The sequence below is a fragment of the Dipodomys merriami genome, unplaced genomic scaffold, assembly GCF_024711535.1.
Source record: "Dipodomys merriami isolate MVZ:Mamm:240054 unplaced genomic scaffold, mDipMer1.0.p SCAF_9, whole genome shotgun sequence".
NCBI lineage: Eukaryota > Metazoa > Chordata > Mammalia > Rodentia > Heteromyidae > Dipodomys > Dipodomys merriami.
In genome coordinates, this window is record NW_027206512.1 from 17,308,146 (window position 1) to 17,334,962 (window position 26,817).

At 47.1% G+C, this 26,817-nt stretch overlaps 1 protein-coding gene across 3 annotated transcripts; it reads right to left on the bottom strand.

Moving 5' to 3' along the window:
• Positions 1-624: 624 nt before the first annotated feature.
• On the bottom strand, positions 625-19,291 carry Prdm8 (PR/SET domain 8). 3 transcript variants are annotated; one of them, XM_070012543.1, is made up of 5 exons: positions 19,206-19,291; positions 6,415-6,554; positions 3,952-4,172; positions 2,733-2,964; positions 625-2,343 (listed from the first exon to the last, which is right to left on the bottom strand). In XM_070012543.1, exons 3-5 carry the CDS (start codon positions 4,168-4,170, stop codon positions 710-712), a joined length of 2,085 nt encoding a protein of 694 aa, XP_069868644.1. In that variant the 5' UTR covers positions 4,171-4,172; positions 6,415-6,554; positions 19,206-19,291; the 3' UTR covers positions 625-709. The 3 variants fall into 3 exon arrangements, with proteins under 3 accessions (XP_069868644.1, XP_069868645.1, XP_069868643.1); XM_070012544.1 differs by lacking the exon at positions 19,206-19,291 and adding an exon at positions 6,962-7,013; XM_070012542.1 differs by lacking the exon at positions 19,206-19,291 and having other exon boundaries at positions 6,415-6,743.
• Positions 19,292-26,817: the final 7,526 nt, after the last annotated feature.

The following is a 26,817-nucleotide window of genomic DNA, read 5'->3' on the forward strand; positions in this document are numbered from 1 at the left end:
ACTTTATATTAAAAGGAAATACATATTTACATATTGATGACATTCTCCACTGAAGTCCATAATCACTTCATGATACATGCACTTTCCCCTGGAAACTTAAAACTGAATGGCCACCCCCACCCTTTTTATTCGTTTTGCTCATTTTTATAAGAACACAAGCTGTCGTCGAGAAATGCAGAAACCATCTCCCCCTCCTCCGTGACTTTATATCTAAAATAAAATTTCCCCTTACATAGAATTATTACATCTAAACCGTTAAGTGCTTAATAATTTAAGTAGAAACGTATGACAAATGCATCAATATGTTGCAATATATGACATTTTTAAAAATGTACCTTTGTTTTTTTTTTTTTTTTGGGAAAGTGAAAATGCGTGCATTCAAAGGAAAACGCCCCTCAAACAACCCACCCAATCAGAAATCCACCTTCCTGGCTGAGGTGTGTGGTGTGTATGTGTGTGTGTGTGTGTGTGTGTGTGTGTGTGTGTGTGTCCCGGGTAAACATCTGAATGAGAAGGTCCCTGGGAGGGTGTGTCTGTGTGCAGGAATTTGTCCAGTCGCAAGGAAACGATGGATGGTGGGGTGGGGGGGTCCTCGCGTTGTTTGTTCCTGCAGCAGGTGGTGCGTGTTGTGTGAGCGCAAGGAAAGCCTGGGGGTCGAAGGGAGGTGGGCGAGGAGGGGGGTGGGGGTGGGGGTGGGATCCTTTCCGGGTCAATTGTGCGAGGTCATGTGCCTGGAGAGGTGGTGGCGCTCCCTGAAGGACTCGTTGCAAATGGGGCACTTGAGTTTCTCCTCCCGCCGCCGCTTCACCAAGGGCTCCATGGCGTACTCCTTTTTGTGGTGCGATCTCATGTGGTACACCAGGTCGGAGGTCATGCGGAAGGAGGCGTTGCACTTGGCGCACCAGTTCTGCGCGGGCAGACACAGCGAGGTGAAGGAGGGCGGCAGCAGCGTGAGCGCCGAGGGCAGCTGCAGCTGCAGGGGCCCCGCCGCGGCCGCCGCCGCCGCCGCCGCCGCCGCGGCCGCCGAGCTCTTGGGCCAAAAGGCGGTGGCGTAGAGGAAGGGGCTCTGCTTGGGCAGGCCGCCCCCGCCGCTCGGCAGGGCCCCGCAGCCGCCGTTCAGCTCCGCCGCGCCCTGCAGCTTCACGGCCAGGGGATCGGCGGCGGCTGGGTAGAGTCTGGTGGGCCCCACGCTGTCGCCTGGGTGGCACGGCTCCAGCGCACCCAGCTTCTGGCCCAGGACCAGCGGGGACAGCTGCGAGAAGGAGCGCGCGGGCTGCGAGAAGGCGCTTTTGCGCTCGTCCGACGCGGCGCCCTGGCCGCCGGCCGCGCCCCCGGCGCCCGCCCCGCCCCCGGCAGCGCCGCCGCCCGAGCCCCCCAGCTGCGGCACCGACGTGAAGGCGCTGCCCCGCGCGGGACTGCCGCCTTCCAGCCGGCTGGGCAACGCGGGGCAAGGCCCGCCGGGGCGCGGGGCCAGCAGCTTCTCGGTGCCCGCGGGGGACGCAGTGGCGGGCGTGGAGGAGCCGCCGCCACCACCGCCGCCTGCGTCCTTGTCCTCGGCCGCGGGGCCCCCGCCGTCGGCGGTGGCGTCGTCGGGCTGCAGGCCGCCGGGGCGCGCCGCCTTCTTCACCTCCACGAAGGCGCTGCGCTTGGCCTCGCCCGTCTCCGGGCTGGGCGGCGCGAACAGGCGCCCGTTCTCTTCCAGCCCGAAGTAGCTGCCCGACGCGCGGTACTGCTGCGGGGTGCACACCAGGTCCTCCTTGGAGGCTGGCAGGGGCCGCTCGGCGAAGCGGGCCCGGCTCCCTACGACCCCCGGACCGCCGCCCCCCTCCGCGGCCTCCTCCGGGAATTTCCTCTTCCCTTTGCAGCCGCCGCCCGCGCCGATGCCGTCGGGACTCAGCTCCGCCTCCTGGTGGCCGGGGCCGCCGCCGCTGCCCAGACTCTGGGCCGGGGAGCAGCTACTGCTGCCTCCCCGCGAGTTCTCCAGTTCCCGAGCGAGGTTGTGGAAGTCCGTGGATGGCTTCGCGCTGGCGCCGCCGGCGTTGGCGGCTGGGGTGCTGCTCTCCGGGGAGGGGGCCGGGTAGTGGTGGATGGGGGGGCCGGCTTTGCAGAACTTGGGACCCAGCGAGGCCTCCTGTGGCTGCTGCTGTGGCTGCGGCGGCGGCTGCTGCTGCTCTTTGCCGCCGCCCCCGTGGTCCTTGGTGCCCAGGCCGCCGCCTTGTTCGTCTGGGGGACTCAGGTCGCCGCTGTGAAGTCTCTTGGGGCAGCGGAAACGCAGGTGCGCCACGTAAGGGAACTCAAACTGGAAACGTTGGCTGCATTCCAGGCATGTGTAGGGGGACGACCCTGCTTGGCAAACACACACACACACACACACACACACACACACACACACCACGATTACTCAGCGACGTTCCCAGGCCATTGGCCTGCATCCCCCTTTCACAAATCCTCCAAACCTTTCTCCCTTTCAGACTCCCAGTGCCCAAGGAAAGAATCTACTATCCGATCTGACCTCATGCTTCCCGCCCGATTTAGGGGAGCCACGTAATCGAGCCCCAACTTATCCTCACCTGTCTGTCCTGGAAGCTTTCCATCTGAGACGCTTCCTCGGAGATGCCAAAGGTGGGCCAGAAGCACCAGCCAAGGCTCAGGGGGGTGAGTCCCTACTCCCTCTGCGATCCTCTCTACCCAACTAGCCAAGGGCCCACAGAGGAAGTCTTGAGCCAACCTACCATTCATTTTGCTGTGGGATCTAGAGGGGCAGAGCAAGAGTAACTCAGTCAGTTCTTTCCCGTACCAAACTAGTAACTCCTCGTCTTTGGCAATCCTGCGGAGAGAGCGGTAAAACAGCTGTCCGTTTTTGATATACGCTTCGAGGTTCTGCTCTTCCTTGTCTCTGGCTGATTGGACCAGTCGAAGCCACATGAGACCTTCTGAGGAGCCATTTGCAGCCGAGGTGTCTACCTGTAGAAAGAAGACAAGAAGAAAAGGAGACCCGCGTGAGAGACTGAAGCCACAGGAGCCAGGACCATTTCTTTTGGCTTTGCAAAGAATTATCTGAAGCCATCCTACCGAGAGTCAAATCAGCCCAAGTGTTTGTAACTAGTGGGCAAGATAACTATCCATTGAGACACTGTAGCCATTATATAGATCGTTCACGTGATCATTTTCATATATTGGTTGAATAAGAAATGAGCAACGTTTCTTCTTGCAATGCAGATTAGTGTTAGCCTCTCCAGAATTTGCTCCAAAGCTATTGCACGTTGTTAAAGTAAGTAGAATTGTGTTTCTGAAGTAAAAAGCAAGTGTAGGTCATAGAAATCATTCTATGCCCTCCCATCTTGCTAATTGTGGTTTGAACCGTTAGAAGTGTTTTTTGTTTGTTTTAGCGAAAGAATAGGGAGTGAGAGGCCTGTTGTCTTCGAATTCAAACAGATGGGGCTTATTGATGTTTTACTGTCCAAACAAGTACATTTTTACTTAAATAGAACCTCTGGGCACTAGTTAATGTTACTGAAGAAACTAAAATGTAGGAAGAGGCCTCTTAAATCAGAATGTAACATGACCAATACTTTTTAAAAAGTACTTAACACCAATACCCTCAGCCCAGTGAAATCTCCCTATTAATGTAGAAAGTCTTGATCATCAAGAGGAAACCTGTCTGAGGTACTCTTTAGGACATATTCAGCATCCCAAATCAAATGTTGCCCTTTGTTCCACAACAATCGTTACAATTCGAGTTTTCTTTTCCGATTATAATCAATTACAATTTAAGTATACATTTTTTTACTCTTTGAAAAAATTTCGGTATATACACCGGGATTGCTTGCATTCCTGCATTATTTTTTGTCTTCAAAGACTGCACTTGTCACTAAAATGATCTTAATCGGTTTTCAACAGGATATTACCCCCCCCCCTCCATCTGCCTCTGCCGCTCCAGCTGAGACTTACCCGGAAGATATAGGGTACTGTTCTCTTGTCCGTAGACTTGAGAGCTATAAAAGCTATGCTGTCATATAGAGAAGTGTGGCTGAGAACACAGGGACCGAATATAGCATTCTCCGGGATGTCACAGGTTGTATAAACACTGGTAAAAATATCTGTTAGACATTGTTGCACAGCCTTGGCGTCCCCATCCCAGATGCCTCTCTGGATTCCCGAATCCTCCATCACTGGAGACAGACACAAGGACAGGGAAGCGAGTTACACTCTTGCCTTTACCGCTACAACCACAACCGCAGCCAGAACATTTCAATTACCAGACATATTTTTAACACACTTGCATAGCTCCTTTGCTAAACAAATAAAGCAAAGTAGTCTGACATGTTCCAAATATGCCAATTTTAGAAGTATTTTCCTTTATCTTTTAATGATCAGAAGCCCTCTAAATGCTAGGAAGAATTTGCTTAAAAAGACTAGCTTATTTCTGCATTAGTTTGGGAATGGATGGAGAGTACTTTGAGGATAAAGGCTAAGGAGATATTTTGTTATATGTATATATATGTATATGTATATATATCGATCAAATATAGACTTTCCTGACTAGAGAAAAACTTCTTGCCTTTGGGGAAAAGCTCTATTACTCTTATATATTGAACTCGATGCCTGGAAGCTGGTTTTCCCCCCTTTCTTCCTAAGAGGGAAACAGCATTAGCAAGCAGGCAGAGACAGTGGAGCATAGCGAATGGATTTCAAGTGAAGTGTCAGGGCCACTAATTCTGTGTCAGCTAACCTTTCTCTGCAGCCTACAAGAAGGGACGTATGTCTGCTCATTACCATAATCCAACACTGTCCCTCTGAGGCTTTAATTAAAAGCAGCAAGCAGAGGTAATTATTTTTTCTTCGACATGCTTATTTATGGATGAGGTTGAATCCCAGTTACCTTGTTATACAAGAGGGTGGATTGAGTCACATGTGGCCCATGAAGTGAGCAGGTATAGGGCAGGCCTGAAGTGTCCCCTGTCTGAAATGTGGTGTGTAATGACTGGTGAATTCTCACTTCCCCCAGATACAATCCTGTTTGGGCAAGAGAGGGCAGTCCTGCTTGAATAGCTCTCCGTGCGTTCTCCAGCTGTTTAATCCACAGTAATTTAGAAAGTAATGCCCCAATGGAGGGCTCTTTATTAAGCTGTCATAAAGGGACATTTCGTTTCATCTGCCACTGGACACCCCCCACATGACTATCTTTTTTATTTTAAAAACAGGTATCTGAAGTTTTTTAAAACTAGATTTGAACTAGTGACATTGTTTTACTGACCGACCACATGATCAAATTATCCATAAGTTGATTTTTTCCTAGTAATCTCACCATAGATAGTAATTTATGTCCATTTTGTGTAGTTGAAGTAACAGAAAAGAGGAGATCTAATTCTTTTATTGCAAAGCCATTGGTGAAAGAAAATACTAATAATGGTTATTGTCACAATGATGACTATTATTAACCAATTAGTCTTGCAAATGTGATTACAAGGTGGTGCTGTTTGTTTGATTGATTGTGTTTTCCCCTGTTTTGAAGCTAACAGAGCCCAAAACTTTGGTCTCTCTTTTTCCCACTCATTTTCTGCATGTCCTCGGTGGTGAGTGTTGGGCTGCATTTTCCACAGAACAGAATTAAAGAAAATAACCGGTAAAGTTCATAGGATACATCTCGAACTCGGAGCATTTTTGTATGTGAGTGTGTGGCGTGCAAGACAGTCGTCTAGATTTTCAAATGCAAATTAAAATACATTTAAAACCAAAACAGAACGTCTCCTTTTCAATGGAACCCTCTTCTCCCCTTTTACACGCTGCCTAGTTCAATGTTTTATGCCCTATTTTCCCTCTTCTTTTTTAAAAGTCTTTCACACAGGCGTTTCATTGTGCCAGGGGGTCACTTCGAGCAACCGCAGGGACGCAGTCATTAAAATGCAGTCCTACCTAACAATACGGCGACCAGGTCCTCGATACGCGGCACTGATAACCGGTCGGGGTAGCTGAGGCTGCTTTCCCAGCCTCCAGCCGGTCACAATAACCGCTGAGCAATAGACTAGGATTGCTCTCGCGTGCGCGGTCGCCTTTGAGACTTAATCTTTCACAGCTCCGTCTGCTGCTCTAAGTCCCGGGTTCTCAACCTCCCAGCCGATTTTCCCCAGAGCCCTCAACCTTCGCCCCGAAAGCTGCGGCCGTCGCTCCAGCCCTCCTCTAGGAAGGCATTGTCTGGAGGCTGCTCGCTCCCCAGTCCCTTGCTTCCCAAGCAAAGTGCTCCCCACCAGCTCCTCTCTTTGTATAATCTTGTTGGCAACCGAGATCCCCTCCACAATCCTCCCCCCCCCCTTTCTGGATAATGAGGAGAGGGGAGGACAACATTTTCCCCTCTCCCCCCATTGAACCTGCCTTCTTCCCATCCCCCTCCTACATCCATGCAAATAGACTTACCAGGAATAAGGTCAGGATCCAATCGCCCAAATAAGGCCACTTGAAACCGGCAGGACGCAAGCTAGTGTTTCTTTTGGCGTATTTTAATCAGTGTATTTCCATGTCAAGAGATGTCGGTGTTGCTGCTTTGTAGGTTCTGCCTACAGAGAGATATGGAGAGATGGGGGAGAGAAAGAGAAGACAAGATGAGGGGGAGAGAGAGAGAGAGAGAGAGAGAGAGAGAGAGAGAGAGAGAGAGAGAGAGAGAGAGAGAGAGAGAGAGAGAGAGAGAGAGAGAGAGAGAGAGGAATAGAAACGGAGAGAGTTGTACAGATGGACCCGATGCAGTGACTGACTGGCACGCAGACACACACTTTTTGTTTGCTGCACATAATCTGCCCAATGACGCGTGACAGCCCACGTCCCCTCCCTTTAACTCTTTACTGGGCTGGGCGCTCCCTCCGGCGGCGCCTGCCTCCCAGCCTTTCTCCCCAGCCTGCCGGCGCCTAGCAGATACTGAGCACTTTTCCCAAACAGGCAACACCTCTTTTAGAGCAGCCTGGCTCACCTCCTAAAGGCGTGGGGCCCTTGGGGCTGGCAGAAGGACTCAATCAAGTTCGGGATCTGCAAGAAAGGTACCCAAAGGACTGGAGATGGTCTTTTCCCATTTGCCTATCATTTGGAGGATGTAGGACCAAGACCTGGACATGTAGTGTGCACCCAAACTCCGTGCATAATCCCTCGCACTTGAGTTCGGAGGACCAGAGAGGGTTCGGAATAGCCTGGAGAGATTCTCTGTCCCTCGTGTCCCCAACTGATTTGCAAGCTGGTTGCCTGGAGCTGCTAAAGCTCAAAGAGCACCCGCTCTCTTCTGAAGCGCTCACACCTCCAAGCCCTCCCGTGCCTAACTCGCAAAGGGTATGCATTGGTGTGAACTTGGCTTTGCCTTGCGTGTCCCCAGAGATAGGATAAGGGGTTAAAGTGGGGTCACTACCAGACCCCGAAGGGGATTTTACAAGGCGTTCAGTTCCCAGGACCAGGGTGCCTGGGTGCTAATGGGAGGGGACGTGGCTGAGGAGAGCCGAAGTTACTGGACTGCATCCAGCCCATCACTGCTTTTCCTTCCTTGGCAGGCTGTGTTCAGCGGGGTCCGGGAAGGATCCCATCACGGGGGTGGCAGGGATCGTAAGACTTAGCAGTGGAGGAGAATGTGTCAAACTACCAAATAATGGGCTCCGGAGAGCTTCTCATTTGCAGCAGCGGGTGATGGAGGAAGGAATGGATGGAGTTGCCCGCACCATCCCAACAGCCTAGTTCGCGCGCTAAGCCACTTCATAGCGGCTGGCTTGTCCTTTAGTGCCGAAATGCATGTTAATGACTAGAGGTCCTTAACAGCGTGTAAATTGACTCCTTCCACTGGGGACCACCAAGCGAGATTCACTGGGGGCCACCAAGAGCTTGGGGACTCTCCGCCTCTTTTCCTTGCTGCTCGACTCTCTTAGATCCTAGGGAAATAAAGGCCCTTGAATAGTGTGCGCGACCCCTCCATTCGCACCCACGCGCACCCACGCTTCTTTCTGCCGCATTCACGAGGACAGTCTCGGCTTTAGGATAAATCCGATTGTTAGCATACTGGCTGAAGGGCAAGAAGCAGAATCATGATTTAAGCAGGAGGCAATCCCGGGTTCCTTGCCATAGGGGTTAAAATGAGGTGAGTGTATGGAAGGTTGGCAAAGAACATCTTCTTTTATTAGTTTGATCTTCTTGGGAATGTGAGACCTCTCTCTCTGGAGCTCAGGGGTGTAACAAGGCACCTGTGGTACAGAGGCACCAAGGAACTTTAAAAAAAAAAGAAATAAAAGGGTGAGGGATTTCCTTTCTCATGGTCTACCACCACCCCCCTTTTTTCTGGTCAGTACCCCTGTTCCTGGTCAGTGTCCAGTCTTTTTGATTAGCTGAGACTTTTACTACGGTAAGACTCCAGGAAAGAAGGCTATGAAACCTCTTTATGTTGAGAGAAAGAGCAAAAATCTTCCTAAACGTTCAGATTAGTCTCTGATTTTTCAAGAAACCTTGTAGAATTGCAGTTTTCATTTACCTGCAGGTGTTTTTCTTATGCAAAAACAGCTTAAAATAGTGTATCTAAGAAGTTCAGTGCAATAAAGGCCTTTGCATGTCCAAATCCCCAGCTGTATTATTTACATGTAGAAATCTACAGCTGTATTTAGCTGCCAACTGACTGGCTGAATCATTGAAATATCTAGCTCACCTCTTCTTCTTTTTTTCTTTCATGTTCTCTCTCTTTCTCTCTGTCTCTGTCTGTCTGTCTCTGTCTCTGTCTCTGTCTCTCTCTCTCTCTCTCACACACACACCACAAAAGCACCCCCCCCATTGCTTCTCCAATGGAAGGGTAGGAGAATAGAAATGTTGCAAATAATGGTCTTAAACACCTTGAACCTCAGGACTGAAGAATAGTACTCAGACGTTTAAGCGAATTAAGAGGAGGGGAGAAAAGAAAAAAAAAAAGAAAGGGAAAGAGGGTCCACATCCAAAGAACAATAAGTTAGGAAAGCAGTCATGAGAGAGTTGTGATTCTATAGAAACTATAGCCTGGTACAGGTGACAATGCAGTAGGTGAGGGTGGAGGGGTTGAGGAATTTAATTAGTTTCATTAATGAATTGAATAGATCACTCCTTTGTGCTTGCTTTGTATTTTAGAAGATACAAAGATTGTCTTTCCTGGAAAAGGTAATCTGTTCATGCAAGTAACTTTTTTAAATAACCATCTTGCTTATTGTAAACTTAAAACTATCCACTCCAAAAGGTGAACATCTAGAAAATGAACTAAATGGAAGACATTTTGCTGTCCCTACTCTTCTGAATTATAGGGGATGTCTCCTTTCATCTTATCCTGTATCTCTTGGGAGTACAGAAACCTTGTCTACAGTTTGTACAAAGTAGTAGTTCTGGTATTTAAGTTGGCTGTAGATGAGCTTGACCTTTCAAATCTCAAGCATATATATATAGATATAGGTATAGATATAGATATGTAGATATATATAGTTTCCTAAATCAAAGATAGGATTTTTAAAATATGTATTTTTATAAGGAATTTGGCCATAAGATGTTTCATCTCAAGTTCATTTGTCCTCTTAATAGATTTTTCCTCCTGCTCCCAGTAAATATCTAGAATTTTAAATTCCTCACATTTTATGTCTCCAACCAGCTCTTTCTATAGATCAAATGAATGACATGATAAGAAAAAACACACACAGAATAAGATTAAGTTGGAATTCTTACTTGGAAAGCTTCCTAGTATTTTAAGTGGCACATATTTCATTTGACAATATTGTCTAAATGACAAGCATTAATAAGAGATAAAGAAATTCCAGAACTTATTCTTATTTCTGCAGAAATTTCTTGGCTAAAATGATGAATAAACTACTTTGGAATCACTTGTTAGAATTCACTGATATTAAGTGAAGGGTTAAGGCATTTATTCAGCCTCAGGAAGTACCATAAAACATACCCCATTCAATAGGTTTATGTAATTGACATGGAACAATGGGTTTATGCCTATATTTGGAGCTCTTTTCTCTAGGATTTTATTTCCAATTAAGTGTTTAGAGGAAAAGCAACAAAGAATGAGTATGTTTGCCTTGTATGCTTTATTTAGCAAAGCTTCTGATAGGATAGGATAGACTATTGCATTGTTGTTACAGAAGAGAAAGGTGTAAGAAATTGATGAATGATGCTCAGAGTGGTTCTTTTTATGACCTAAATGAGAGGGTGGAGAATGAACAAGAAAAGAAATCTGATTCTCAGTAAAACTTTGAGTATGAAAGCTCTTTCTCCTCCAAGATCTGGAACTGGGGTCTAAAATATTATAACTTCTGTAGTAATCCCGCAAAGAATTATCTTGAAGATTATTACCTTGTCGAATGCAAGTACATTGTTTACTTTTTTGTTTCTTCCTAAATCTTGTCATCACCCTCTAATCCAAATTTCCAAAGCAAGGATTTGGAACACCTGCAGTAGTTTGGTTGACAAATGACTATGACAATTCATGGTGAAAAGAAAGTTGCTCTTGAAGACAGCAGCATTCCAATGAATCAGGCAATGTCAGCAGTTTGTCAATCTGTTCCTCACCTAGTTATCCAGTTGGTCCTTTGGATGATAAATAAACACACTTTTCTCAATCAAGTCTTGGAAAGGGCATAAGTTCAGGACTATCAGGAGAGAGTTCAGGTTCCCAAAGACAGGGATCATTACTCCTGACTCACCATTTCTCTTTTGGCTTTCCTTCTTTCTTAATCAATGGTACTGCAGCTACTGCTATTGCCATTATTTCAATTATAGTTTACCTTTCTCAGAATTAAATCTCTCTCTCCCTCTCTCTTTCCCCTCAAGCTTCACTTACATATCTGCTGAGGTTCAGCTGACAGTTAATTCTTTGAAAGCTCTGTAATACTCATCTTTTATCACCTTATTGTTGGTCTGAGTTTTAGTCTTCTGGCTCAGTAGCTTCTGGATATCACTTCTGACAGGGAAAGCAAACGGTAGTGATCTACTACAGATCTAAGATCAATGTTTTATACTTGCTTGTGTGATTTTAATCCATTACCCAATGTTTTGACCTCCTGGATTCTTCCAGCTTTTATACTCCTGGCCACATGAACGTTTAGAGATCTGGAAAGGAAGAGCTGCTTTTTCTGTCAAATGCAATGCTTTTCTTAGAATCAGATACCACAGCCTCTGAACTTATCAGTATAGAGTGGGGAGAAGGAAATGTAGCCAGATCACAGTCACTCAATCTGAGTGACCTCATCCTGTGGGTCAAGCTATCTAGCCACACTGGGACCAGGGGATGTCCAGCAGACTTAAGTGAGATTTTGAAAAGACTGAGCATAGGCTTTGGGATGTAATTGAACTGAGAGACTCTATATCAGATTGACTTAGGCAGGAGAAAGGATATTACCCCATCTGAATTTCCTCCCCCTTTCCTTTATTAAGTATGAAATTGCTGAGAGAGGCATTGATTGCTACATGGTGTGTAGACTTGAATCCCTGGCATCTAAGTTCAGCTGATCTTCTGAGTTGTGGGGTTTTGAGTTTCTAGAGATGAGCAGCAAAAAGCATGGCTCTTCTAAGGAAAAGGCCTAAGCAAAGGCACATGTACCTAGGCCTTTCTAGTTTGGAACCTGTCCTTGGTGTACTTTTCACAAGAGGGAATGAGACCCAATATCAATTGGTAACAATAATGATGATTTATGTTACATTGTAAGAAACTTGGTGCTCACCAAACACAAAACTACTACCCAGCTTATATCATCCATTGAATTGGTAAAAGCCACCTTTCATGATTTGAATTCAAATGAATTACAAGTGTTCTGTGAATCAATTTGATATCAATATCAATGGAAGATGTCTTCCCAAACATTACAAAGAAAGCTATGCAAATGATTCTCACAGCACTTAAAACTACCAATATAACACAATAAAAAAAACCCAACAATACAAGATTTTCTTCAATGTGAATACTTAAGCTTTGAAAGAATTCAAGATCAACTTGTCACAATGGGTACGTATGTGTGTTTAAGGCAGTGTGGGCGTGAAGGCTATCAAAAATTAATTAGAAAAAATAAATTTCAGGTTTTTATTTTCTTTGGCTTCAGGTCCACAAAGTAACCAGTGCTTTATGGTAAATGTTTTCATGTAAGATGATTTTGGGAAAATAGTTCATGTGAAGTCAGAGAACAGAGCAACTGGGTCTGGAGAGGCAAAGTAGGCCGAGTTATAAAGGGAGTATACTTCTACTGTGTAATGCCTGTGCATACTAGATGACTCAAAGCACTAACATTCTAGAATTTATTCTGGAGGCCCTAGTAGGATAGTGTTTCTGTTTCCAGACACTTGTTTTCCCTGCAGTTGTGAAAGTGCCCCCACCCCCAGAGAAAAACCAAGGCACCAAGTACAGCATATTTCATTATTTTTTTTTTTTTTTCTGGAAGACTCATTAACAGCTCTGGTCCAGTGACCCTTGAACCTGTTAGGAGACAAGGCAAAGCTTGGCAATGTTTTTTTATACCAGGACATGCCTGATTTCTGTTGTCTCAGAGCTCTTAGTAGCAGGCATAGTGAAGGTACTAAGGGCTGCAAAGAAGGCCAGAGGACAAGCTCAAAGGAAAGCCCTGCTTTACAGTATTTGGAAACGCAGATACCACTCCAGTTAGTGACATTTGTGTTGTTTCATCAAAGAAAGCAAATCACCAGCAGTTGGAATCTGAGCAAAAGAAGAAGTGTGTCCTTATAGAAGCAAAGGCGCAATCTGTAAATTTGGAGCACGAAGAAGTCACAGGATCAAGGAGCCATGGACACCCCAGAAGCACCTGGGGAAATCAGTGATCAAGTGCAGCTACCTAACCTCCATCCATTTGCCTCTCAGGAATTAATGCCCACATTCACCTCCTGCTAAACTACCATTTCTAAGCAGAAAAGTGTCCTGGGTAGTGCCTTGGGAAGTATGCATTCCTTTATCAGACAGTCATCTTACCTGCCCTAGAGACCTTGCTGTGCAGTTAGCCCTGCTTCCCCTGGAAGAACAGAAGCCAATGTTTCCCATTCCTACTAACTGCCCTGTGGATATCCTAGCCTAGTCACCTCTCCTCTGGAGGTACTAATGCTGGCCTCTAGGATCACAGTTAGAACTCAGTGGGTGAAGGAGGGTGAACATGGGTTGGGAAACCAGTTTCTGAGCAAAAGGTCAGATTCGTCTTCCAGGAGCAGTGCTATTTTCATTTTAGCACTGGATAAGTACCTTTTTGTTTTTAAAGTAACTTTTGAAAGTAATTGTACAAAGGAGTTGCCATTTAACAAAGCAGCTTATGAATCTTAATCAGCTCCATTCCTTTCAGCATTATCACCCCACCTACCCTTTTCCTTACTTTTTTTTTTTGGGGTCCTGTCGTGGGGCCTGAACTCTGGGCCTGGGCGCTGTCCCTCAGCTCTTCAGCTCAAGGCTAGCGCTCTACCACTTAAGCCACAGCGCCACTTTCCGGCTTTTTTCTTTTTGCTTATGTGGTGCTGAGGAATCGAACCCAGGGCCTCGAGCATGCAAGGCAAGTGCTTTGCCACTGAGCCACCTTCCCAGCCCTTCCTTACTTTTCTTAATTGTGTAGATTATACATTTGATTTCTTGACTGCATTTTCCTCCCCTTTCTGAATTCATTTTTCCAACTCTCACTTCTTGTCCCCTTCCCCTTACAAGTACTTGCTTACCCTGTTAGGCTTTGACTTTCTAAGGAATTACCCTATTTGAGTTCTCCTAAAACCTACCATGTTTCAGATAATGCATTTGTAACCACTTGCATACTACCCGATATGTTTACTCATTAGTTTATAGGCTAATTCTAGCTACCACATATGAGGGACACCAAGCAACTTTTTTCTTTCTGGGCCGGACTTACTGTGCTTAACATATTTTTTCCCAAGTCTTTCCATTTCCTTACAAATGGTATTATATCATTCTTTTTACTGGATAAGTAGGATTCCATTGTATGTATATATCATGTTTTCTCTATCAGTTTGTCCACTGAAGGGATGATTCCATATCTTAGCTATGGTGAATAGTGCTGCAATGAACATAGTTGTGCTGGTAGCTTTACTGTAATGCCTTTTTCTGTTTTTTCTTTGTTTTGTTTTTGTTTTTGTTTTTTTAAATCAATGAGCATTCTCCGTAGAGACTAGACTAAGATACTGGTCTCCTTAGAGTCAGTCTCTTTAGAGATTGACCAAGAAGGACCAACTCAAGCTTAGTTACTCCACAAAACCACCAGGAAACTAGACTACATACTACTGCTCCAGGGAAGTTCTTGGGTATATGGATGCTTCTGGCCTCCTCTGCAACTTGAAAGCAATTAAAGAGACATTTTTTCCCCAAAATTATCACCAGCTCTGAGTTGCTTACAGAGCAAGCACTTTGAACAATTTCCAGCATCTGGTTACCTTTTTGTTAGTAATACTGCTTTTGCTTGGTCACCAGAAAAATCTGGTAAGTTTATTGTTCATCAGTTTTCTAAGTGATTAGGTGGGATTTGGAGATGTCTTTATTTCTAGGGGCGCTGGAGTCGGCAAAGGAATCTGTTCAAGACCCCTTTCACAGCTGATGGGCTCAGCAATGTAACTGGGAGGACCTAATTGCTCTTCCTGCCTGCTCCTCCATTCCATCGGTTTCGGAAAGAAGGGTTAGTTTGCTGACTCCAATTCTTTCGTGCTTATTCGGGACTACTTTCCTTAGGCCTGGTGGAGATACCATGAGCTGGGGTGTAACATTAGAAATGGGGAGCCAAGATGGCAAGGCCTAATGCATGTGGGATGGAAAATACACAACCATTAACTCTAAAGTCCTAGCAAAAAGCCAAGGTCGGTGACCCACCACAGCTCAGCCTAACTTCCCAGGGGGTTAAGGAGCTCTGACCTCAGGGTGGGCCTCAGTGTCCTCCCTAACACCCGAGAAGCAAGCTGGGAAGGAACAGGAAACCTCTGCAGAGAAGCAGTCACGTGGAGCTTAGGGGAGCCTGGAGCTGTGGCTGGCATCAGCATGTCAGTTGCACCCCACAACTAGGTGGGCAGCTGGGCTCACAGAGCCCCCTGTCGAGTGGGGAAATGCACTGCTGAGCTTCTTTTTCCAACCTGGTGCCCAAATGCGGAGCAGGGGCTTCATTGATCCCCTCGCCCAAAGTTTCTGCCTTGACGAAATCCCCAGCCTAGCCCTGGCACCCAGGACCAGTCCCCTCTTTCTAAAGGATTATAGGACATGGTAAGTAAAAGCTGAAATAGGGGGCGGGGTCCCTGAACACTTAAACTCCGGATCTGCAACCAAGCTACTAGCTGTACAGTGAAAAAAAATTACATAAGCGCTCTGAACTCCCTGGTTTCTTCATTTATAAAGTATATAGTAAACTCATCAGTTCATAGAGTGTTACAAATATTGCAAAGATAAACTTGGGTTGAGGGCGAACTGGGCCACTAGTTAGCATCCCTGTGGCTTTGTTTCTTGGGGAAACAGGTGGAGCTACAAAGATAGCAACACCTAACTAAAAAAGGTCATTATAGGAATTAAGTGCGAAAGGGTTGGCCTAGCACTTGGTCTGGCATGAAGAGAGATGCCCCAAGTGAGTGTATGAGTTTGACATGGTGGGCAAATAGAATTTTGAAATCTCAGCTCTCCTACTACATCCATTTACTGCTTTTGCTCCAGAAGATGTTTCTCTGGGCTTCTGGGATGTGGATTGCTAGTATTTGCAGGGAGGGTAAAGATTAGAGTACAAGTTTAGGTGACCTTTTTGGAAGCAGCCTTTTCCTCTTCACTTTCCAAGAGCTAGGTAAAGGAATGCAAAAGGCAGGGGAAATAAGCTGAGAACATGAAAAGTATCAACAATTGGGTTTTGAATGGAAGAGGACATTTCAAAAAGCAGGACAGGGACTCGTGCTGAAGTGGGAAGAGAGCCCCAGCATTGGGATTAGCCACCCTCTCTTAGTACCAGGCTTCCAGGAGTCAGACATGACTATACTAAGGAACATTTAGGTGTGTCTCCAGTTACAACTCCTGAGAGAGGAAGACCTCTGGGAGGGAGTGACACTTCTCCACAAGAAACATTTTGAAGGCAGGAGAAAGGCCAGATAAAGAAAGGGTCTGTGTCCCTGAAGTTGAGGTGAGAGGAAGAAAGGAGGAAAAATATGGGCCTATCATGGGATAAACTAGGGCTCCAGCAGAGAGTTACACTTTTGTATTCTCCCAAACCGGAAGCTTGATTTAAGTTGAAAATTTTACTTTCACTGACATGATGTCATCTTCTTCACAGTTCACCCTTTCTCAGTGGGAGGCATATCTATATCATACCTGTATGACTTTCTCTGGCCTTCAGTGACTGTGTTCTCTAACTTTTCCAGTGGGAGCACTTACCATCTTATTGTTGGTGTTCCTTACTGATCATGGTATGAGATAGGTCCTGAGGATTCACCTAGGACATATGGGAAAGTATGACCCCCAAACAACATTTAAGACCCTGCCCTTCTGCTCCTTATGTCAGAGAATTCTGACACAGCAACTACCACCTGCGTTATTTCCTAAAGTTCGGACTCTTAGACTTATTCTTTCTTCAGACTTTTAAAAAATGCTTTTTAAAAAATGCTGAGATTAGAAAGGCAGATCAAAGAAAATAAAACCAATTCCTCTGCGTCTGACCTGGAAGAGGAGAGGCAAAGGAGACACTGGTGAGAAGGTGCCACAACTTGGGAAAAGATTTATTTTTCCTGGCTGTAAATCTCATCTCCTTGTTCCTCTGCCCAACGATGCATGATAAAGTCCTTTTCCATAAAGTATTCAGCATTAGAGCCACAAAGCTCTCCCAATCAGTAGCCATCTGCTTCTACCATAACTGCTGTTCCTGAAGCAGGGAAAGCAGCCGTAGAGAAAGGGCACCACTGTTAGGCTGCTGGACAAATGAGGAGCCTGAATAGCTTTGGTTCTCCTTGTGTATCTGTATCTATAGAGACAGGAGAAGAAAGGCCGCATTATATTGATACAACAATTGTAAAACAAAACACGGAAGAGGCATCTAAAGGGCAATATCGCATGCATCAGGGGTCCCTAGATAAAAGGGGCGCTAACAGATTTATAGAAACCTTTAATTGGTTTTCAATTGAAAGCTAAAGAGGCTGGGACGAAGCTGTGAAGAGTGCCAAAGTGCTCTCCTTCAGCCGTCTAGAGGCGTGATCGATTTCATGGATGCAGCTAGGGGAGCCTCTCCCCGCCCCCCCCCCGCCCTGCCCGAGGGAGGGCTAGGAGCCACAGGAGCTCTCCAGCTCTCCCTTGGACTCAGGGAGTCACTAACCTTTGAATCTTTCAGTCTTCATCTCAATGGACAAGTAAGTATAACTTTCTAGCTCGGAAAGGAATATACTCAAACCACATCAAGGCCTAGACTTTTAACCTAAATTCTGGCTTGTCCAGCAAGGCCTAGTCCAACACGAGTGCTCCCATCCACCCTTCCCTTCGTTTTCAGGCCCAAACTGGAATAGCTCAACAGCAGCCCCTCCCCCCCGGGTGGCCAAGGAGCCTTCTCCTCAACTCCTAAGTTAGGGTAACGCCCCCACTCCCAAGTCACCAGGGTCAGGGCGCAGTGCCCACCCACTCAGCAGCCCCCCCCCCCGACTTGGGTCCGTCTGTTCCTAAAGCTAATTTATTGGCCCGACCCTCCACGATCATTTTCAGCTTCCTAATTAATCAAAGATAAAAGGCAATGGCGCAAATTACGATTATGAGGGAACTGAAAGACGAGTTTGAATAAAATGGGAGAAGGGAAATGTGATTAATTGGACGACATGGTAGTGAAATCTCAAGTGCAAGGAAGAGGCCCCAGGGGAGCAAACTCCGGGCCTGGCGGGGGGTGATCCTCCCTCCGCGCACAGCCTCCCGGTGCAAAACCCGGCTTGCAAACACCTAAGAGCTTCTCGCCCAACATCCCGGTCCCATTCCTGGCGTCCCGGCTAGGAAGCCCACTTGTACCTCAGGGTTGGTGAGTAAGCGCACGCCATAAATGCGCCAGTGCGCTGAGGCTTGTGCTTTTTGCACTGTGGTTCCCCACGAAAGCCAACGCTGGTGCGGGGAAACCGAGTCCACTCGGTAAGAGATCTCAAGGACACGTGGGGAGGGATTAATCGAGCTCTTGTCTGCTTCTGCTTTCCAGAATTACGTTGGGATTAAAGACAGACCGCGCACGGACACACATTTTGCCTTCGCTGTTGTGGTGATTAGTATTTCCGAGGGGATTTAACTCGGGGAGCTTAGGGAACCTGTGAGGTCTAAAGCCTTGGGCCCGCGAGGAGGGCACCGGGGGGAGGGCACTGGCCGGCGCACTGGGGGGGGGGATTACTGGGAATGTCAGCTGGGGGCCGAGATCGGGGACCCAGCGACCCCGGGCTGTCCCTCCCCCCCCACCTGTCTCTTCCTCACCCCCCCTCCTCCAGCGCAACTGCTTCCAGAAGAAAACAGTACCGCGGCGGGGGGGGGGGGGAACCTGAGTTTTTAGAGGGCGCGCGCGCGTGCGCGGGGGAGTATGGAGCGAAGGGGACACTTTGGGGTCTTGAATTTTCGCTGGGAGGAAGGGGCTCACGATCCCGCCACTGAACTTCACGCGTCTTGTTCAGCGAGGGGCACCTGTGGACAACACCGCTCTCTCTCCACCTCCCCGGGCCCAGGACGGAGTAAGGGGAAGGCACTATGCAAAAGGGATAGAGGGGGGAGAAAGAGAGAGGGAAGGGAGGGAGGGAGGGAGAGAGAGGGGGAGGGAGGAAGAGGGAGAAAGAGGGAGGAAGAGAGAGAGAGGAGAGGACAGGGAAGAGAAGAGAGAAGGGAGAGGGAGGAGAAAGGGGGAGGGAGGGGAGAGAGGAGAGGGAAGAGAAGGGAGAGGCAGAAAGAGAGAGAGGAGAGAGAGAGAGGAGAGAGGAGAGAGATATTGATGATCGGGGATGATCACCTCTCTCTGGCAGGCACGGGGGGCACCTTTAGGACCCCAATAGCCTTGGGGATCCGGACATCTCGGTAGCAGCCGCGTCCGGTCCGGGCTCCGGGGTGCCGGGCTCCCCCTCCTGGCCGTACCCCGCGGCTCCCGCGGTCCCGCCAGCGCCGCGGTTCCCCGGCTGCTCGGCCCGGGGCGCGCGGGCGGACGGCGGGGGCAGAACGCTGGGGGGACCCCCGGGCAGTGGGACTCCCCGCTGCGGCGTGCGCACCCTCCCGCGGGATTTCTTACCTGCGGGCTGTGGGCTGCTTCGCTTCCTGAGCGGAGCTCCTGCGGTCCCCTCTGCGGCTCTCGGCCACGGTCGGTCCCGAACCCCCCCCCCCCCACGCACTAGCTGGATCGAGAGTCCGCCCGCCCGCCTGCGTCGCCGCGCGTCCCGGGTCCGGACCACGGCAGCTGGGAGGGAGGGAGCGGCTGGCGGAGGCGGCCGGGCTGCGTCTGGGGTCCGGTGAGCCGCGTGCGGGAGCAGCCATCTGGAGCCTCGGCCGCCGGCGGGGGCGGGGTGCGAGGGAAGGGGGCCTGGCAGCGAGCGCCCGCCGCCTGCGGAGGGGGCAGCGTGGGGCGGGTGCCCGGGGAGGGCGTGGGTGTGGCGGGCGTGGTCCCTGGAGAGCAGAAGCCTGCCCCCCCCTCCCCACGTCCTCCGGATCTGCCCCGACTGGCAAGTTTGGCGACGGTGGAGCGGACCAGCTGGGCATCGCTCCCTCTCCACCCCGCTGTTCCCCCTCCGGGCACACCCTGGCGCGCACACCCGGCAGAAGCGGTTTTCTCATTTCCCTCTTCCTCCCACTTCGTCCGGCCCACTCTTCTCCCAACGGCGGAGGGGTTTGGACGCCACCACCGTCCGGGCACGACCAACCACTTTGGCCGGAACGCGGCGGGACAGGCGCTGGCCGGAGGGCGCGTTGGGGATGGATGCTCTCCCGGGGACGGTGGAGGGGAGGGGGGGGGGACCGAGAGCGATCGCACCGAGGATGGGAGTGGGGGGGACTCAGCGCTGCCCACTGCGCACCAGGATAAGCCCGGGTGGGCGGCACCGCCGCTCCCTTCCTCCGGTTCAGGGCTGCTTTTCTGGTTCCTGGAGTTTTCCTGCTTTCGGACCAGGGCAGGGGACCGATTTGAAGACTGGGGCGGGGGAGGGCTGGTGGAGAGGACTTGTTCTGGAAACTTCATCTCTCCAGCTTGGAAGCTTGTCTCTAAGAAAAACAAAATACCCTCCACTAGACGCTTGAACCCAAAGTTGAAGAAGCTGGTGTGGCCTCCTGGACAGTGGCTTGGATTTCAAAATGAAATGAAATAAAAAAAGGAAAGACAGGCTCCATGCGAAGATATTCCCCACCCCCAGCTGTCTCGTGTCCGGCAGAATGGCATTATGTAAAAGATCTGGCATGTCACCCAGTGGCACATCTGGTAGGTGTAGATGGCGTTCATTAGCGCGGGGCTTCTACTCTGCGGCGTGCCAAAGCGCTGACCGAGATGCGGCTGCCAATCATGCCTTGGCAGCCAATCCCAGAGCGCGTCTGCCAATCATGCCTTGGCAGCCAATCGCAGAGCGCGGCCGTGGAGCATGGTTCCCTCCCACCCTGGCACCAGGACTGGAGGAAACAATGTGTGGAGACACGAGAAGATGAAAGGGAGCTAGGGATGCGAGGCACCCCACAGACGCATCCCGTGAGGACATCACCGAGCGAAGAGTCATTTGGCAAGAAAGCTTGTGCAGATCTCAGGAGGGAGGCTCGGGCAGCGGTCTGTCTGAATGGGTTGAGCTGAAGGACAGGAAGAGGAACCGCTCCCCAAACCTGGAGGTTGAGGTTACTTCTCAGAAAATACACAGAAACCCCACAAACTTCAAACACTTCCCCGTGTGGGATTGTATCTGGTACCTCTGTCTAGAAACCTAAGTAGCTCGGTGGAAACCAACTTCTACCTCGGGAGATAGAATGCTCTCTTATTTTTAATGTTGCTTCTCAGCTTTGCAATCAGTGTAGGGAAGGGGGTTGCTAGGCTGTCCTAGCTACATTTTAAAAGGTCCTGTTTCTAGACTTCCCAATGAAAGGATGTTTAAAAGTCAAAGAAAATTGAACAGCCAGCACCAAGGGCTCATGCCTGTAATCCGAGGTACTAAAGAGGCTGAGATCTGAAGATCGAAGTTGGAAGTCTGCCTCAGCAGAAAAGTCTGTGAGACACTTATCTTCAAGTAACTACCAAAATGCCAAAAGTGGGGCTGGGAAGGTGGCTCAGTGGTAGAGCGTTTGCCTTGCATGCATGAAGCCCTGGGTTCAATTCCTCAGCACCACATAAGCAAAAAGAAAAAAAATGCCAAAAGTGGAACTGTGGCTCACCTTGAGCACTCTGGGCTAGCATCTAGAACTTGAGTTCAAGTCCCAGGAACCCCTCCCCCCACAAACACACACAGAAGAGGGGGAGAGGGGAGGGACAGACAGCAAGCAAGTAAGCAAGCAAGAGAAAGACAGAAGGAAATTAAGGAAGGAAGGAAGGAAGAAAGAAAGAGAGAAAAGAAAGGAAAGAAAAAAAGAAAAGAAAATTGAACATAGGTTGGCTTAGGGTAGGGGGTGGGTAAGCCTGGTGTCCAATGTCATGTTTATCTTTTGCTTTACACATGCTTTATAAATATCCTTTCATCCATTATTTAAAAAATAAAAATGATAATGACAAAATTCAATGTTATTACCGTTTGTGGCATTTAGTATACAAATTGAACCAAACAAATTTTTATCTAGCAACCTGAATATGTTGACTTTGGGTCACAATGTAATTACTCAGTGTGTGCTATTGTTTATAAAATCACATACTCCTAATATGTGCAGCAAAACATTTGAGACATATTTACACTACAAATATATTCATGATTTATCTGTAACTCATTTAACTAGGCATCTTATACATTTGTTTATGATCTTGTAGTCCATGTTTTTTTCTATATACCAACCTTAAATATATTAGTTCATAATGGCAATGTAACTGCTATCACATCAGCATTTTTTTTTTCCGTCAGTCATGGAACTTGAACTCTGAGCCTGGGTGCTGTCCCTGACCTCTTCCGCTCAAGCCCAGTGAGCTACCACTTGAGCCACAGTGCCACTTTCGATTTTCTGGTGGTTAATTGGAGATAAGAGTCTCATGGACTTTCTTGCCCCTCGCTTTGAACCATGATCCTCAGATCTCAGCCTCCTGAGTAGCTAGGATTACAGGTGTAAGACACTAGTGCCTGGCTATCACATCAGAATTTTAAGTAGAAGAAAGGGAACAGGGACAAAGAACTGTGATGACTTTATTAGTAACCGCATTAGCTGAACATATTCATGTAGCCACACATACCTACAAAGGAATCTGGGGAAACTAGCCTTTAAGTGTAAAAAAATAAGGTTAAGATGTTGGGAACTGTAATTGGGTTGCAATCCATAATTCTTATCAAACAACTGAAGAGCAAAGGAAGATTAATGTTGGTAGCAAATAATAGTCATCATCAGATTTTATCATAAATAAAGGCCTTGAATGAAATAGGCCAGCATAGAACAACCTTGCCTCAAAAATAACCAAACAAAAGTAAATAATGAACAACAAAAATAAAATATATGAAAGAATGAAAGAAAGAAAGAGAGAGAGAGAAAGAAAGAAAAAAGAAAGTTATAGTTAATTTTTTTTAGGGGGAGGGCCCGGTCGTGGGGCCTGAACTCTGGACCTGAGTGCTGTCCCTCAGCTCTTCAACTTAAGACTAGCATTCTACCACTTGAGCCACAGTGCCACTTCTGGCTTTTTTCTTTTTGCTTATGTGGTGCTGAGGAATTGAACCCAGAGCTTCATGCATGCAAGGCAAGCGCTCTACCGCTGAGCCACCTTCCCAGTCCAATCTGTAAGTTTCCTGGTGTGGCACAAGTGAGGGAGCTAGCACTGAGTAGCAAAAGCTGAGCAAGTGTGAAGTATGAGTTCAAGCCTCAGCATCAGTACACACACACACACACACACACACACACACACACACACACACACACACAAATAGAAGTTTCTAACTTTCGTCTATTTTAGTATAAGAGCTTGAGTTTGATTAATGTGTTTGTACAACAGGTAACAAAATTGGACTTAATTTGCCTTTGCAAGAATGAACTTTCTTGTACATTTAAATAAAGAAATGACTCTTGCTAGAAAGGTAAGTTCAACTCTAATTCTGTGGCTCACTAGGTGTGTGATTCACTTGTTAAGACATAGTTCCTCATATGCAAAATGGGTTAATGCTATTAATGCCTTGTAGCGTTATCCTAAGGCTTAAAGGTCAGGTCACACATAGAAGTGTGTGTGTGTGTGTGTGTGTGTGTGTGCCTATTCTAGAGCTTGAAATCAGAACCAGGACACTTGATTTTTGCTGGAGGCTGGCCTCTCTACCTCTTTAGCCACAGCTCAACTTCTCACTTTTTGGTGGTTAATTGGAGAGAAGAGTCTCACAGACTTTCCTGCCCAGACTGGCTTCCAACCTTGATCCTCAGATCTCAGCCTCCTGAGTAGCTAGGATTACAAGCATGAACCACTTTTAGTTTTAAAAGATGTTAACTCCTCCTTTGTTTTTCCCCTATCATCACTTCCCTCCCACTTCCACAAAAAGAAAGGAGGCAATAATGCTTGTTAAGAAATGTACCCATTACCTTGCTCATGTAACTGTAACCCCTCTGTACAGTATTTTCACAATAAAAAACTTATATTAAGGGCTGGGAAGGTGGCTCAGTGGTAGAGCGCTTGCCTTGCATGCCTGAGGCCCTGGGTTCGGTTCCTCAGCACCACATAAGCAAAAAGAACAAAGCTGCAAGTGGCGCTGTGGCTCAAGTGGTAGAGTGCTAGCCTTGAGCTGAAGAGCTGAGGGACAGCGCCCAGGCCCCACGACCGGACCCAAACAACAACAACAACTTATATTAAAAAAAAAAAAAAAGATATTAACTCCCAAAAACCCAGCAGGAAAAAGTAATCAGCCACTGAGGCTGCTACTAAGTGGGAAGCAGTTGTGGAAACAAATGAAGTGGTTGATACTATGGGGTGAAGAGTTTGTCCTACACACAAAGTAGAAATCTGATTTTTTTTTTTTTGTCATGCTGAACTCTGGGCCTGGGCACTGTCCCTCAGCTCTTCAGCTCAAGGCTAGCGCTCTACCACTTGAGCCACAGTGCCACTTCCGGCTTTTTTCTGCTTATGTGGTGCTGAGGAATCAAACCCAGGGCCTCATGCATGCGAGGCAAGCACTCTGCCACTAAGCCACCTTCCCAGCCCCAGAAATCTGATTTTTATAATTTAATGGCAGGATTTTCCAGAAGTGATCTCAAACTCATGACAACAACTATAGCTATTTTGCTTCTTCTTCCATTCAGACAAGTCTGCTGGTCCTCCTCTTTTCCCACCACATTATGGTACAGTTACTAGGCCTATAAGTTGGAATCCAGCTTTTGGTTGTCCTAGCCTTGAGAACCATAAGCCAAAAATAAGTTATCTTTCCTTTGTAAATTACTATCTTAGTTAGGGTTTTTTGTTGTTGTTGTTTGTTTTTTCTTTTGTTATTTGTGGGGCTTGATCTCAGAGGCTGGTCACTGTCTTTGAGCTTTTTTGCTCAAGGCTAGTACTCTACCACTTTGAGCCACAACACCACTTTGGGTTTTCTGGTGGTTAATTGGAGATGAGAGTTTCACAGACTTTACTGCCTGGGCTGGCTTTGAGTCATGATCCTCACATTTCAGCCTCCTGAGTAGCTAGAATTATAGATGTGAGCCACTGGAATCTGGCTTGTTTTTATAGTAACAGAAAATGGACCAAGACAATGAGTCACACTGAAATTAGTATAGCAAGTATTGGTTGGAAAAGAAATTAGTATTTCTAGAGCCCGGAGAATCATAGAGGAGAATAAGAAATGAAGACATACTACCACCAGAAAGACAGTAGTACAGAAAGGAGGGTTGAAGGAATAATCAACCTTTCTTTTCTTTCATGCTCCAATTTCATGCTAATGTTGGAATGCATTGGCCAAATCTAGCTGGAAACTAGCCAGCAATGTGCTAGAGCATGAGATAAATTTGCATGGGTTGGCTTCTGGGGAGAGAGAGCCAGGCAGAGGAGAGTAGGATACAGAATCAGTCTTGGAGGAGACAAAGAACAACTTGCTTAGCAGTTATTCACCATTACAATTCCCTACAAACCCTACAGCAAACAACAAAAGATGTGTCCAGTTGGAAATAAAACATTGTCTCTTTTTTTTGTTTGTTTGCTTGTTTTTACATGAGGGTCTTACTATGTAGCCAAGGCTGGCTTGGAACTCATGACCCTCATATTTCTACCTCTCAAGTGCTGGAATTACTGTTACAAATTACCATGCCTGGCTTGGAATTAAAATCTGAAAGGACTTTGTAAACTGAAGCATCTATGTTTTAAACAATCTTTTTTTTTTTTTTTTTGTGGGGCCTGAACTCTGGGCCTGGATGCTGTCACTCAGCTCTTCAGCTCAAGGCTAGCACTCCACCACAGCGCCACTTCTGGCTTTTTTTTTTTTTTTTTTTTTTGCTTATGTGGTGCTGGGGAATCGAACTCAGGGCCTCATACATTGAAAGGCAAGCACTCTACCACTGAGCCACCTTCCCAGCTAAACAATCATTTTTTCAGAGCTGAATCATTTCAATCAGCTCTTTATAAAAAGATGTTCCGAAGTCTTGGAAAGCTTGACAAGCTAAGACCTGTAGGAATGTTTGAGGATTTCTCTTTTACTTCCTTTCTTTGAGCATTCCTCTCATCATTTTGTGGTTTCCGGTGCCATGACCAGTGTTGCTGTGCTTACTTGGTCATTTGATGACACAGGGAGGCTAGCCAGACTTCAGCAATACGTAAGTAAATAAATAAATAAATATGACTACCTTATAACAAATCAACCCCACAGCAGGAGGAAATCCCTTCTATCCCTTGAGTGTAGAATCTGTATAAACGTTAGATGGCAGACATGTTCCCCCTTCCCAATTTTGCTATCTTGTCCTTTCCTCTGGAACCTCAACTAAAGCCTATTGGCAAAAAAGATGGAGGAAGACAGGAGGCTTTTGCTCAGGACTAGTGTTCTACCACTTGGGCCACAGCTCCACTTCTTTTTTTCACTGGGGTATAAACTCAGGGCCTTGTGCCTGTTAGTCAGGCACTTGAACACTTGAGCTATGTCCTCAGTCCTTTATGTGTTTTTATTTTTTCATGTGTGCTAGTACTGCAGTTTGAACTCAAGCCTTGTTCATCAGTATACTTAACCCAATGGGAGTCTATCGCTAGCAGGGCTGTAGAAAAAAATGACAACCAGTAAAAAGTGTTAGCAAGAACTTGAGAGTTCTAAGGGAGTTTACATGATCTAACAAGTCCACTAGTAGATACACATTCAGGAGAATTAAAAAGATACATTCACACAAAAACATGTGCTCACATGTTTCTAGCAGAGCTATTCATAATTGCTAAAAAAGTGGAAACTACATCTTCCAGTTGATAAATAGATAATCAGAACAAAATATTCATATTCTGACATTGTACTTTGCCATAAAAATGAATGCTGTTATGAATTGCAATACAAATAAACCTGAACACGTTGCATGCAGGGAAATAAGCCAGACAAAATAAGACAAATTTGTGTAATTTCATTTATTTACACAGAAAGTGGGATGGTGAGGAAGGAGAGGAGAAGGATAGGAGAATTATGGCTCCTTGGGTACAGAGATTCAGCTTGGAGTGATGAAAACATTCTGGAGATAATGATAAAAGTTGCACCTCAATGTGAACGTACTTAAAGTCAGCGCACGCTGTTATTGAAAATAGTTTAAATGGTTGTTAG

Coding starts and splice junctions, on each gene's coding strand:
- Prdm8 (XM_070012543.1), bottom strand. CDS start 4,170: ATGGAGGATTCGGGAATCCAGAGAGGCATCTGGGATGGGGACGCCAAG. Junction 2,965..3,951: donor CAGTACCCTATATCTTCCGG/GTAAGTCTCAGC, acceptor TTCTTTCTACAG/GTAGACACCTCGGCTGCAAA. Junction 2,344..2,732: donor ATCCCACAGCAAAATGAATG/GTAGGTTGGCTC, acceptor TTTGCCAAGCAG/GGTCGTCCCCCTACACATGC.